This window comes from Hippoglossus hippoglossus, chromosome 22 (assembly GCF_009819705.1).
Source record: "Hippoglossus hippoglossus isolate fHipHip1 chromosome 22, fHipHip1.pri, whole genome shotgun sequence".
NCBI classification, from domain to species: domain Eukaryota; kingdom Metazoa; phylum Chordata; class Actinopteri; order Pleuronectiformes; family Pleuronectidae; genus Hippoglossus; species Hippoglossus hippoglossus.
The window spans coordinates 18,738,118-18,753,417 of NC_047172.1; the positions used below are offsets into that span (position 1 = coordinate 18,738,118).

At 40.2% G+C, this 15,300-nt stretch overlaps 1 protein-coding gene across 2 annotated transcripts in view; it reads right to left on the reverse strand.

The window, feature by feature from the left end:
• The window catches only part of kif6 (kinesin family member 6), a 57,315-nt gene that overhangs the window by 3,805 nt on the left and 38,210 nt on the right, over positions 1-15,300 (reverse strand). For both annotated transcript variants that reach the window (XM_034577037.1, XM_034577036.1), the window contains exons 14-19: positions 10,615-10,717; positions 9,647-9,702; positions 3,717-3,767; positions 2,896-2,983; positions 2,616-2,751; positions 338-429 (exon numbers count right to left, since the gene is read on the reverse strand). In XM_034577037.1, coding sequence (XP_034432928.1) covers positions 338-429; positions 2,616-2,751; positions 2,896-2,983; positions 3,717-3,767; positions 9,647-9,702; positions 10,615-10,717 — 526 coding nt within the window. The remainder of the gene's footprint in view (positions 1-337; positions 430-2,615; positions 2,752-2,895; positions 2,984-3,716; positions 3,768-9,646; positions 9,703-10,614; positions 10,718-15,300) is intronic.

Here is a 15,300-nt window from a genome sequence, read left to right on the forward strand (position 1 = left end):
AAGCCAAATAACTGTTCCATGGAAACAGGCCCTGAGGAGCTGCAGGGTGTTGGCCATTAATCAAGTGGCATTCAAGCACAGATGGTGAAAGGGTAAAAATAACAGTAATGAATTCAGCAGAAATGAGTCATTGACGGGAAGGTGTTTTTCTTGCTGTTGCATGTTACCAGTTGGCTCGGCACAGCAGAGGCTCTAAATGAATTCTTTATGACATCCATTTTGACTACTCCTAAAATTAAGTGCCCAGTTTAATAGGTGTGCGTTTGCATCTGCTGCAGCGATGGAGGGATGGACACAACACAGTCCGTCGCCTCTTACATCAATCACAGTGCCTCACCCGAATCCAGGAGTGCAGGGTGAAGATGGCTGCAAGGTTCCTCCTGGGGACTCTGTGCGATGACATCTGGCTGCAGCCCCGGAATCTGATTCCTAGCCACAATTGTTAAAAATTAAAAAAATTGAAATCTTCATTGACAGTTCCATGTTAATGACAGTGAAACACAATGAGGCCATATGCAACTGCTAAAAGGAAGAGATAACCTCGTGTGTTTTGCGTCTTCCAGCTTCATCATACCTCTTTCTCAAACTTTAATTCATTGCACATGTGCTGTTTGCCAAAAACAGAACAATAAATACTCAAACCTGTTGCGTATGTACTGGCAAGGAAAACGGCCTGCTTCCTGCTTGGAAGATCCAAACTGCACATGTAAGAGGTGTCTGTCAGACTTCCTCTTTGTCACTCAGTTATAAATTCCCAGGCCGTGCTCAGATGTGAGTGAGATATTGTTCTCCATTCATAAGATCAAACCCGTAGAGAAGAGGCCAGCAGTGTCTGTTGGTCAGATGTTGCTGCTTAGCATCGCCTTTGTGGTTGGTTTTCCTGAAATGTGCACAACAGCCATCAAGGCCAGGCTGAATGTGTGAGTGTGAATCAGAGCCCTATGTCTTTTTCAGTCAGTGCTGTTCATAATTTGTGAATTTTATACTCATCTCTTCCTCCCCAATTTTTTTTACAAACATTGTCTTTCACCGTTCCGTAGAAGTCTCCTAAGTATTTGATCACAAACACAAAATTGTTATTTAGGACTGAAATAAACTCTGACTCACTTATTATTCCCCCACAGTGTTGCTGTGAAACCTCAACAACATGTTGGTCTTGTTAAGACTCTGACTGCCGAGACTGTGTCTTGATGCAGTTGCTGTGTTGCCTCTGAGCTGATCTCCAGGCCCTTGTTTGGGTCGCATGGAAATCTTTGTTCCTGTGTATTTGCCTCCTACTTACCTTCCCACCAGGACCCATTCAGCGCGATGTTTAACGGAGGATACACGAGTCACACTGGTGCCATAAAAGCTCTGATGCTGCAGACACATGTACATCACCTTCCATCCAAGGTGGGGAAGCTCTGGCCTCTCTGCGCCAACGTGACAATTCATAAACTAATTCATAAACACCCAATCATTCTGCAACAACTATTTTTTTCTCTGATAAAACAAAAAAGAGAAAAACAGATCCTTCAGTGTAGCTTTCAAGATGTTCAACAAACATCGTGGCGACTGCCAAGAAAAGTAAAGGCGAAATGTCACACTTCCCAAGAGAAATGGAAAAATCGTCTTTTTGTTGCAGCAAAAGAAAAGCCAGTGTTCCTCATTTGCTGGGACACGCTCAAAGTTATAAAAGAAGTGAAATCTCGAGCGTCATTCCAGCTGTAAACATGCAGTTAGACTGGATGAGTTTCAAGGACAAAGGTGCTTGGATAAAGTTAACGCTCTTCAGGGAAGCTTGATGGCCAACGAGCAGAATGTGGTTTCACAGAAACCACATTCTGACAGAGACAATGCTACTCAGGTAAGTTTTGTGGTGAGCGATGTCATGCATAATTTTACTTTGTTTGCTGTGTACCAAACAAAGTAAAATCATACATTCTGTGCAAACAGATGAGTGTCTGATGATGAGTCTGCAAAACTCCTTCAGACATTTGGTAAGAAGACTCAGGACATGAAAAGTAAACAAAACAAACGGAAACATATTTGTTAGGTGGTTTGATGTGGAACCAGCTGTTTTTTTTGGTGACAAATTAACATTAAAAGTATTCCATATGTAAATGAATATACTGTCCTTTTTATCTATGAGTGTAAGGGTGCTCCCTCACACTTCCAGTTTGTGCCTCTGAGGGTATTGAGTGTATTGTATAACTGACCTGCTATGTGATGATGTATATCATGTTCTTAAGTAAAGTCAGGACTCAAGACTGACTGAGCCATATCTGGAAAACCAGGTAATAATAACATCACCATCATCACTAACATCTGACATCAGACGCCTCAACAGTGTGTTAGAGTGTGATATATGTTCAATAATTCTGTCCCATGAAGGACATAGGTAATAAAAAGGTAAATGGTCCTTGATAGGAAAAAGGTCCCTCACAGTAACTTACACACGCTAACATGTCCACGGAGGCCAATATTTAGAAAACATACCTAGAATGAGAAGACAAGGCATCCTGTCTAATGTCAGAAACATATTTTGGACATGCTCACATGGCCATTATGTCAATATCACAGATGCTTTATGTGGTGTTGTTACATGATAGACAGAGGAAGATAAAGCCAGTCACCTGCACGCTGGAAGCCTCCTGGCTCCACCACTTATGAAAGTCCTTCTGCAGCTTGACCTTTGCCCTCTCCAGCAACAGCTGCAGGTGCTCAATCTCTGTCCTCAGTGCCTTCAGACTGCCAATGATACTCTTGTACCTGACAGGAGATATTAACAGCACCAAATTCATCTTTTGTTCACATTACGCATCCTCTGCTGTGTCTCAACAATAAAAGCAGAGTCTTGGATGAAACCATGAAAACATATGGTTATACATTAAAATGCACTTTTACTACACTTACGCCATTTTTTCTTGCTCAATCTGTTTGCACAGGTCTTCTTCCACTGAGTCCACCTCCTCCACAGCCTCTGGGTAATTCCCCATTACACCTACAGTAGAGTTGGACAAGCAGAGAGCATGGGTTCTTAACACAGGTTAAAATGTGGACATACTGTAGATAAAAACAAAAAACAAGGCATCATGTCCAGAAGCTGTATGCCTGTGTTGTGCAGATGTGAGAACAATGACAGTGTTTTGAATATTGGCTCTGGATAATAGAAGCCAGGCTGCTGTGATATGTTCTCTGATGCAGGACTCAAAATAACAAGAAAAGCCTTTTGGAGCCTGAAATAGAGGAAGATGTTTGTATGTTTTACAACCAGATTTCCTCATGAAAGCATTTATGTCACTGATCAAAACAGTCAGGAAAGAGTAAATGAAGGAAGTTTAAAGTTGTCTTAAAGTTGTGCCGCCCAGTCTTTGGTCACCAAGCTTTCAGTCACTGAGGCCTACTGCGAAGACTTTGAAGTGGGCGCTGCTTCACAAGACTTAAGAGCGACCACAACGTGTTCACAGTGTTTACAGAGCCATTCTAAAGTGACCTCAGTATCGAAAGATGATAAAGAGTTTCCACTTGTGACAGCATTCATCATTTCATTTGATGTCGATGATGTGGAGCGGATTGTCTGAATGAGGTAGAGTTGAAACGTGAACTCGCAGCTACTCTAAATGTGGAGATGTTGCATTTAATTGCTCAGTGTTTGGCTGTTGGTGTGTGTAGATGGAGCTGGATACCATGCTGCTGCTTTGCTGTGTGAATATTCATTGTCAGCTTGACCTTACCACAAGCTGCCCTCTGCCTCCTCCGCATCGCTAACTGCTTCTTCAACTCATCTGAAAAAGAGAGTGATGAAAAAAATAAATAAAATGTCTTTATATTTTATTTTGAACAAGAAATATACATTAAAAATACAAATATGTTCAAATTTGTGCAATGAAAAAGTTTTTAGATAAAATACTTTCTCCAGTAAAGTGCATTAAAGCAAATTCCAAAGTGTCATTTGTCTGAATTATTGAGACTGATATAGATATTTATATCTCTTTCTTTTTACTGTGACCTAAATAAATTCTAGGTGGAAAATTTCTGTGATGATGACACTATTTCTAAAATCTGTATAGAATACCTATAGTAACCTTTTGGCTGGTATACAGTATATACTGACACAGACATGTGCATATAATGGTTTGGTTGATTCATTGGTCACAGCCCTGGGATATTTCCTACAGGACACAACAAGAACTATGTGTAACAGCTGAACAGCTTTAATCATCCTTGGTGGGTGATGTTATAAATAAGCAGTTCTTTAGTTAACAGTCATGTCAAACAAATCGTTACTGCGAGTACAAATACTTCACAGTTCTTGCACTGACTTGTCACAGTTTTTAGTTTTTTTGCAAAATACTGTCTTGACCATAGGCCATATATAAAAAGGTCTTGATATAAAATGTCATACTGCTGAGATACACAGCTGCATAGTCCTCAAAATGAACTCCAGTGAGCCAGGAAGCAACCTGATGGAGGCCTCTCTTGTGGCTGTAACTCTGGATTAACATAGGCATATGAAATACATCATTTGCGTTTGTTATCCAGTTTTTATCTGTATCTCTTTGCCTAAAAAAGTCATTATTTGAATTTCTATGATGGAAAATCAAGATATTGAGCTTCTGCTTCAGTGACAAAGGACAACTGTAAAGTTAATGGATTAAAACATGTTGCATAAGACTTCTGAGGCCTTTCTATCTACACCAGACGATCAAACTAATAAGAACATTCAGGACACATTAAGTATACAGCATAACAAAGGGAGATAATCTCTCATTCAGATCAAAGAAAATGGTTGCAGTCAAATGATGAGTTAAGTGAATGACCAGGATAATTATGAGGCAGACTACATGATATAAGTGACATTAAATGACAGCGTTTTCTGTGGTGAGTTCCCATTACAACCCCCAGGTCTAACATGCATGTGTCTATTTCTGTAATACGATCCTGTCGCCCATCTAAAAGCTGAGGTCCGAAAATGAGAAAGCCAGATGAAGTATCACTTTGCCGAGAATGTGGTGTGTGGAGAAACCTTTTCATGCAACACCTCACATGGTGCCATAAAACAGTGGGATTACAGCTTTTGCTTTGTCAGAGAAGATGAAGACACTGAAAGTTAATAAGACAAACATCTTTCCTGCTGAAATATTATTAAAGACCTCAGGTTGAGTTTAACATCAGCTCTCAGACTTTCGCTGCTGAATGTTTTAAAACAGTTTGCAATTTGCCCATGCAACAGGCCAGCTCATTTTTTTTCAAACATTCTTCTTTAAAAGTAGGCTATTATTTGAGGTTGGAGACGACAGTGGAGACGTGAATGGATGATCTGAAACGTAATAAATGACACACAGTGACATATTGGGCCCACGACGGCAGTGTTTTTCCTAATTCGATGGGATATGAACCAGGGTTTGGAAACCCCTCACAAAGCCAAGTGTTTTCAGACAAAGTCAGTTGGTTGGGAAGCTGGAAATGTAAATGAACTGAGACGCCCTGTGGCTTTACATCGTGGTCAGGTGGGCAGGCCAAGTCTTCTCCAACAGAAACAACCCTCACATACGATGAACAGTCACCTACCGATGTAAAGTCTCTGTTGTTCAGAAGGATTAAGGATCATTTACAGCACGAGTATGCCATGTTGACATGGTAAGAAAATGTAGGGAGCATGTAACAGCAACATGAAGAGCACATGGGGCCAGTGTTACCCTTGTGGCTCACGTCAGTCACAGCCTGTAGGCAAAGCACTTGCACAGTATGAATATTAGTGCAGTGCCCGTTCTAAACCTGCATGTTTGGCCTGTGGTAATGCTGATGGCAGCTTTCTTTCTGAAACTGTGAAAAGTGACCCGCAGTAATTGAGCCACAGCAAGTAAAGAGCGCCTGCGGGAGTCAGTTCACAGAACCCTGGAGCCACCGCTGCAGCTGCAGAAAGAGCTGTTCACCTGTTTATTCAAAGTTGGGTGAAGGTCGACTCAGTCCCCAGCAGTGTTGCGCATGATCTTAAGTTTGTCTTTATCTAAATCATAACCATCCCAATGAGTAAACAGAACAAATGAACGTGAACAAGTTCATTTTCGGAACCAAAACTTCAAACTGTGAAGTTCGAAAAAATGAACTATGAACATGAACTAGTTCATTTTCATCTGTATGAACTAGTTCTTTTAAAGTGTGAACTGGCACAACACTGGGTACCCTGATCCTCGAATTGGCCAATTAGTTGAAATTGCTGTTGTCATGAAGGTGCCCGTTGTTATGAACACGCTGTCATGATTAGCGTCACTGATGAGTACGAGACACCATGGCTACAGAGCGCTGGTAGTCTGTTCCTCAAAGTTTATTAGTATTAAACTTACAGTGTTTCCAATTAATTATCTAGACTGTGGCCGCCATATTGTATTTAGTCCCGCCAAAGTTTAATAATCAAACAAAAATGTTTTGACACTTACATAAGTAAGTATAAGTAAGGACAATTAGCTTCAAAAAAGCCAAACTACAGGTGCTACATGTAAGTGCAATAAATAAGTGCAACAGCTTTTTTTGTTTATATGAACACCAGAGTTGACGATGGTTATTAGACATCCTCTTCTTAACCAAGGTGTAGCTGGAAGAGACGTGTCTTTAAAATGTGGCAGAAGATGGGTAGACGTTCTGCTGTCCTGATGTCAATGGGGAGCTCGTTCCACCATTTAGGAGCCAGGACAGCAAAGAGACGTGATTTTGTTGAGTGGGTAGCTGTCCCTCGCAGTGAGGGAGAAGCAAGCCGATTGGCCGATGCAGAGCAGAGTGGACGGGCTGGGGTGTAAGGTGCGTGTGCACATGCACCCTGTGACCGCCATAGATTGCATTCATTCTGTGGGAAATGCTTAACATCCAAATTGTACCAAATTCGACACTGCACTTCCATCGCGCTTTTAACAAATACACATACCAAGTCTAAGGCTGATAGAGATAGTAGCTGGAAAGCATTATGGCCTTTTTATGCATACAAGGTAATGTAGTGTGACAAGTATAATTCACATGCACTCTGCTCTGCACAATTTGAATCTAGTAATCTTAAATATGAGTGATTGAGCATACAATGTTTGTTGCTGTTGGACACACTATGACAAAATAACAAATCGAAGTGATGACTGAAGAGTTCAGACAACAGATCATTTGGTCACGACAGCCTGTTGTAGCCAAATCGGACTTGAACAGCTTCTCCGTTCTTCACTCACAAGAAAAATTCCATTAAGATAAATTTGCATACGTGTCAAGTAATGGTGGTGTGCGGTGGGCTTGCTTCAATACTTCACTACACGTCAGTGCTCCAGGACAAGACTGCGGGCTCAACACCACAACTTCTTCCAAACCACGCAGGGTTTCACCCCACATCGTCAGGAGACATGCCGTCGTCTTTAAGGACCGGTTTCAAGCTACAAGCCTCAATAAATATTTGGTCATTTTTGTGGGCCGGGGGTTAAATGTGATATGCCGCACAAATACCACAGTGAGCTCCAGATCCAAGCATCGTGCATGCTATCCAGCCTCTCAGTATCGGAGTGGGTGTCGATTCCAGTGTATATGACGAATCAAGGCTTTGTTAAGTGTGGGAACTAATGTGAAAATCCGGGACAACAATAAAAGCATTCACGAAGGTACGACTATGAGAGCTGCACATGCAAAATCTATGAAAGGAGACTTATAAAAGGTTGTTAATTTGAAACAGAGAGTTGGACTCAGCATTGTGTGTTTTTATGGGACAGATGTGTTCAAAGACATTGTTGTCTGGGCCTATTAATCTATTATATTACATAAACCCCTCTGATGAACAGCTGATACCATTAGCACTCAGAGTAAATCATTGAAAGAGTCATGTCAAATCTAGTGGCTGTTGGGTACAAAGACCACATTCAACACAGAAATGAAATTACTGTGATATTCGTTCTCGAGTGCTATGGAACTATTTTCTAGGCAACAACAAACATTGCAGGCTCCAGACGAGTTTTTTGAATCTATTTCACTTTCCCTGGGTCAATTCAGCAAAGGTGAGCAGATCAAAGTGTTCCCAAAGCAGATACCAGATGCTCCATCTCGGGCTGCACTGCATAAATCGCCGCGCATCTGGGAGAGAAATCAAGAAACGCTGCTCACTTCCAGCTGCCCTACACCTTTCATGCTCTAGAAGATGTGCATCGCTGATCCCTCTGAATAAATATATATGCTTGCACTTTTTGGACCTAAGGGCTTGGAACATATGCTCCTCCAGTGGGATTGGATTCCAAAGCCATGTGCTGTGGCCAAAAACAAGACTGTAAACCAGGGAAATGTTTATACACTGATGTCTCCGTGGGCTACTGCCTCGCCTCTCTCTCATAGTGACCCTCACGCTGGGTACATCCATCAGAAAAAGCAGCACAACGCTTTGTGTCTATATTATATGCTAACTGTTTCCATGTTCTACAATAAGCATGAGACGCACGTAGTGTAAAATTTCCAAGCGTGGCTTCCAAGATGGCAAGGAAACATACTGAACTAAATATTATGGTACTGCTTTCCAGCCAGAAGAGGCAACCACCTTCCACTAAAAACACTGTCTCTCATCTTGGAAGAATGCAGATCCATGCACCTAACAATGTAATAATATTTGACAGCATCAAGATGTTTTTTGGGGATTTTTCCAAATTCGTATAGGCGGAGGAATTCGGTTTCTGAATCTCATCAAAAAACTATGATGAATTAATGATCTAGTTCCACTAAACCCACATTACGTGCTGATGTCTGCAGAACACATTCTAGGAGTTAATATTAAACATGCTGTCAGGACGGATAATCACGTGTTGCATGACATGTCTGATTTATGGCTGTGTCAGCACATCACACTCTGAATCCTGAAAGGGTGATAAATGCATGCTGGTATGTATGAGGGTTACAGGCAAATGTTACCAAACCACCAGGCGTGATCTGAGGCAGCTTTGATGCCAGGCAGTGGTGTGAGGTAAACTTTTCAGTGGTGTGCGTAATGAGCCACAAACACACATATAGGCCAGGGGAATTCATAAATGTCGCTTGCAATTGTAAATGCAAACCAGATCGAGCTCTAAAAACACATTTTTAAACACATTATCACACTTTAATAAAAAGTACTTCCATTTTCAACTATGATGAGGCATTTAGTAGGATCTTTTAAATCGAAATAATAAACTAAGCCATTCAAAAACCATTTTACCAAAGCTGTAATCTCATTGTCTGAAGCTCAGGCTTATACCAGGCCTCATTTCAGGGTACCTGTCAAGAACATTACCCAGAAGAACACAGGGGTGTGCTGAGGGAGTCGCCATAAAACAGCCTGAGACACGCCAGTAAAAAGTGCAGGTTGGAGGACTAGGTGGGTGGAAATCAGAGTGCCTCTCTGTCCTGGAAAAGTTCAAGAATGTGCTGAACAACATTTCTACACTCCTGGGAAACTGAACATCCGACATTCATTAACGTTTTCCAGGCAGGTACGTAGGCCGGTGTCATTTGGGACTCGAAAAAAAATGTTAATAAAAGTTATCAGCATTCACCATCGGGCTTGTGCCACAGTCCTGTTCTGCCATTAGGATGATCATGTTGATAATGACAGTGATATGTAGAATTTATATGTGTTCACAGCTGCTATACGTGATGTGTTTTTTGGAAGACAACTTACTGATTCGGTGTCTGGCTTCATTCAGTTTCTCTCCGAGTCTTCTGGCCTCAGCTGACCTGTTCAAAAGACTGTAGGTGTTACTGGGCAATGGTAGCAAAAAAAATAAAATCAAAAAAATTGAATGTGGTAACATAGCAATAAGCATGCACAGATCTTTTTCTTATTTTGTAAGATATAGAACAAACGTATGTGTTTATGTATAATATATCATAACTATATTGGCAAATACACTCTACTATTATAATCTTCATTGTTCCTAAAATTACATATTCCAAAGGTTTGTCATGGAAAAAATCCCCTTATGTCCTTAAAATGGCTTAAATGTAAATACTCAGCAATGGCACTGACTGCATATTTCTCTCATTATATGTCTTGTATAAAAGGCACAAGGGGCACATGTTAACATGTTTAAAAACTAGAGGTTATCCAAGGCTTTTGTTTTCTGAATGTAAACAAAGTCAATACATGTATGAAATCTAGCAGCTCCCACAGGTCCAATTGATCCTAATAGTAATTATCAAACTACAATATATTCTTCAGTAGCCAAGGGAGAAGACTTTCCAGCCTTATTGGCAGCTCTCCCTGTAATGCAGCATTTCTGAAAAATGCTCAGAACTAGAAAGTTATTCTTCAACTTTATTTATCATTTATTTGATTCATTGTAGATTTTAGTGAGTGGATGGAAAAAGTAATGTTCTCATTGTGCTCGTGGTGATGAATGATGAATAAGGGAGCTGTGTTATTGGATGTGCAGTTTATCTTTGTGTGTGATGTACACAGGGTCTTTGGTTGACTACTCAAATGTTCCTCTGAAATATATGAGCGTATTATATTGAGTGAGACATAAAAACAAATATGTATTACAGCCTGACACTGCACAAACAATGTTCATTGCAGAACAAAACTGCCTTAGTTTTGCAAAATATAAAGATGTGAATTAATAACTACGTGTGCTGCTGGTCTCTCACCTCTGTTTGAGCAGGCTCTTGTTGTCGTCAATGGTCAGATAGTCATCGTGGTCTCTTATAAAGGTCTCAAAGGCCTCTTGCTTCCCCAGCGACAGCTGTGGACCTGACAGAGAAACAAATCCAGTACTGAGTGATTTTTCTTTTATTCTTGTTTTTGCATTTCACAACATTTTCAGAAAACCAGATGGCACTTAAATACACTAAATGGGTACAGTTCGGACAGATGTTGGATGCAATTTAACCAACAAAGATTTTGTATTTTTCCTAAATAGAGAACCAGTTACTTGTAATTTTTTTTAATAAAGACAAAGTAATGTTTTTTAAATAAAATTACTTGAATAGTTGATAGACTAATAATCAGAGGCTACTGTTCAAATAATTTGGGTCAATCCTAAAATGAGCTAAAACAATTCTACCATCCCAACAAGACTGCATCATTATCATCCCTCTGAACTAAAACCACTATCAATGGGAAACATGCTCCTCATGCAGGTTTGAACAGGGAATTCCGAGCTGTTCCCACATCCACAGATACTCCACGCCTGGCAGCCAGATGTGATCTAGTGCCCCACTGATTTCGATGACCTCCCACCCATTCCTAATTACAAAACTGAACCACTATTAGGCTGCCATAGAGCGAACATAAACACAAATATAAACAGCAACTCTGAACAGGTCAGCATTACATAGTGGAAGCCCCCTACCTAACTTTGGCAACATGCCACATGAAACTGCATCATTTTGGAGACAACATCCTGTTGTTTTTTTAACAGGCTAGGGAAATTATATAATAGGAATCTTTATATTCTCATTAAAAAGCTCTATACATCTGCTTCAAAGAAATACAAACACACAAAGGTTACATGTTTTCTCTTCTTTTGAACATAATTTTTGGTAGAAAATGACAACATTTCCTGAACAATTAAAACATTACGTTGACTTCATAAGACAACATTGTACTCCACTGCTGTGATCATATTTTAAAGTACAATTACATTACGTTTTACTTAGCTGATGCCCATATCCAAAGTGACACATAAGTGCATTTGACCATGAGGGTAGAACAACAAGAATCAAGTAGGTACAATTTGCTTCAAAAAAGTCAAACTACAAAGTGCTACATGTAAGTGCAACATACGAGGGCAACTAAACAGATTATATTGTGTCTTTTCTTTTCTTTAATATAAACACCAGAGTTGACAGTGGCAGTGAGGGAGCAGCAAGCCGATTGGCCGATGCAGAGCGGAGTGGACGGGCTGAGGTGTAAGGTTTAACCATGTCCCGGATGTAGGCTGGACACGATTCGTTCACAGCACACTACGCAAGTACTAGTGTCTTGAAACGGATGGGGGCAGTGAAGGGAGCGGAGGAGCGGAGTAGTGTGAGTGAATTTAGGTTGGTTAAAGACCAGTGGAGCTGCTGCATTCTGGATGAGCTGCAGAGGTCAAATAGCACTAGCAGGTAGACCAGACAGGAGGAAGTTACAGTAGTCTAGGCGTGAGATGGCCAGAGCCTGGTCATGACTCTGTAAGCATAGGTTGAACTAATAGCATTAAATATGTCGTCCTTCTATACTCAGTGTCCCATTACAGTGAGTCAGGGCCTGCTGGAACTGGCTTACTACAGTAAATGGAAGGTAGATGCTATTGTTGCCGATTATTAATTATACATGTGCTGTTTCTCTCATTACATGTCAACATACAGTTGAATGAAAAAAGAAATGGGCAAATTCAATATTTTATTGATTTTGGATAGTAGAAGTAAATACAAAAGCAAATGGACCTCAAAACAAAGCTTTCTTCAAACTTTTGATGCACTTTCGTTTCTTTTTATTTCTTGAACTTATAAATAAAAAGATTGAGCCCCCCTTGTAGCTGATAGATACATTTTCTCTCCATGTCCTGAGATATTTGAAGGCCGTTCTTCTCACACAGCATGTTCAGGATCTAATCGCAGATATTTACTAGATGTGAGGGTCGCTCCAAAAGCTTCAGCTTGTGTTGCTTGAAATAGTTGCTGATGCGTTGTGAGGTCTGCTTTAGATCATTGTCCTACAAACACAGCTTTTCTGAAAGAGCTCAATTTTATAATTTGTCCACAGCACACGTTTCCAAAACAACTCTGGCTTCTCCAGATGTTGCTTTGCAGAATTCAGACATTGACCTTTGTGATGAGGTTGCAGGTAAGTAGAACTGTACAGTGGAATTAAGTGCCGCCGCTCCTGTTTCATTTCAACCTGCAGGTCCTTTGCAGTCATACAGGATTTTTTCCCCTTTCTTTTTTAGCTAAACGTCATCTTCCACAGTTCACCTTAACTGCCTTTTCTTAAGGACATGAAAATTATGAAAAGCTTTAATATCTTCTTATAGCCTTCACCCGCTTTCTAGGCATTAACATGCTTCATTTCAAGATTCTCCATCAGTTTCTTATAGAGGCCCATGAGTGTTGGGTGTTAACACAAGCTTTAAAGAGTCAGAACATTCATCAAGCTCTGAAGTTGTCAGCTGACAATATTTGCTTTATACTGCATTATATGTGTCATCAGGTCAATTAAATCCTAATGAGTTAGTGAAGTATTTTAAGAGTACAGCCAAGTACAAACATTTGCACATGCCACAATTACTGATTGATATTTAATTGTTTTAAGATCATGGAATAAAAGTAAGTGCATTAACAGCTGAAAAAAGCCTCCATATCATATTTTTACTAAATGGTACGTATTTTCTTCTTCTCCCTTCCATAATCAACTAACTGGGTTGTCCAGACTACTTGCATGCAACTGTATCTGCTGTGAAATAGATCGATTTACTCGAAAAAGAGACCAACATTGTATATAGACACTGAACTGCTGTGTGATGCTGCATATAATCAGTTTGTGTTGTCGTTTGTCACTTTTTGCATTCTCAGAGAAACATGTTTGATAAGTGGCTTTGTCTTAATATTGACTCTTCTAAGTGTGGATGTGCTTTTAGTATCTGGCGTTAAAAGCAACCACAGATATGTCGGTCGTTTTCTCTCTCTCTCTCTCTGACCCTGACAAATTCAATGTCCAGTAAAACTATTTTTAACACCCTTAACATTTTTCCCGTAAGCAAGACTCCACTGGATTGTGTATTACCTAATCCTATAATAAAATAGTAACCAACATTGTTTTGTAAGATTCCCTGAAAACCCGAAGCTTCACAAAGACTTACAATGAATCCCATCCCCTGTTAAAAATGAGTGTCGAAGATGTCCAAAGACACACGGGATGGTAACTCATGTGAGATCAATTTCATGGACAGCCAGGAATGTTTTTTTCTTTATTTTTGGAAAGTCCTGATTGAAACCAGCATCTCGCAGGCATATGTTGCAAGAGCAAACCTCAACAAATCAGTCTGAGGGTTTCTTGGGGGAAATTCGCTCCATTCGGCTCATGTAAAGAGCAACATTCCGGACATTTCTGAGAGTGATATGACATCATATTATGTTGTACTAAAATAATTTGTGGGGTAATGAGATCACATAGACCTGAGGCCAGGTTTCCTAATTCTTCTTTTCCATGCAGACCACAGAGGTTTCACAGGGGAGGAATATGCTGTCAATATTGTTGCTGCTTCAACAAATTTTAGAAATCAAATACCGGCAAAGTGATGTATGACCACAGTGTTCCATCAATTTATTAGGAGAAGAAGAATGTCTTACTTCAGCTGTTGACAGAAGAAGTTACCATTTGTTAGCTTGATTGAAAAAGAGCAATACTTCAAGGTAACTGCATATGTGGCCTCCTACAGGGAGGGTGGGGGGGCAGTAGTATTTGACTTTCTGAGATGTCCCTATTGTCTCGGGCTTCTGGTACGATGACAGAAATGTGAGGAGGGCCTGCTAGAATCATCAGCGTCTCCTTACATGCGAGCAGGATTTATGTTAAGATCTAACTGTCCCTGTAAGTCTCAAGTCTCCTTTTGCCTGAATTACAACAGGAACACCTTGTCGATTCATTAGACGTCTTTTTACACTGAAAAAACAGTCGTAGAGAAAGAACACAGAGCATCTGTAGCTGTGAAAACAGACGATAAATTGGCATCGGAACAGCTCACAGAGGCAACTCAGGCTCGGAGACGTCTGTTTGCAATTTACATTGCACATAGTAGAAAATCCACTATTAGGAAATCAAAATCCTGTTGCAGACAGATTCAACAGAGACAGTGGTCATCAGAAGGAGAAGAAAAACTCCCTCATGTCCACGGTTCACTTTGTTGGTGAAGCTAAAAGCCCAGTACAAAAAGATGTATATGGAAAGAGTCTATCTGCCATTCAGCAAACATGACTGGTTTCCATGGAAAGGTCATCATCATTACATTTACAGTTAATCTTCAGGGGACAGCGATTACCCTCACTGTAACCATAGAGGCTGTTGGCAACAGCAGGATGCTCAGATTAAACCTACATTTAAACATATATAAACATTCAGTGATCCATTGAGCATGAGGAAAATATACTTGTAGTGCATTTATTTTAAATTAGAGAGACTGAGAGAAATGATTCAATATATATATATATATATATATATATATATATATATATATATATATATATATATATTGTTTGGCTATGAGTCTCCAAGTGGGTCACAGAAAATCACCACTCCAGATGTGAAACACATCATATATAATACTGTGTAGAGCACAAAACAACTGTGTCAGT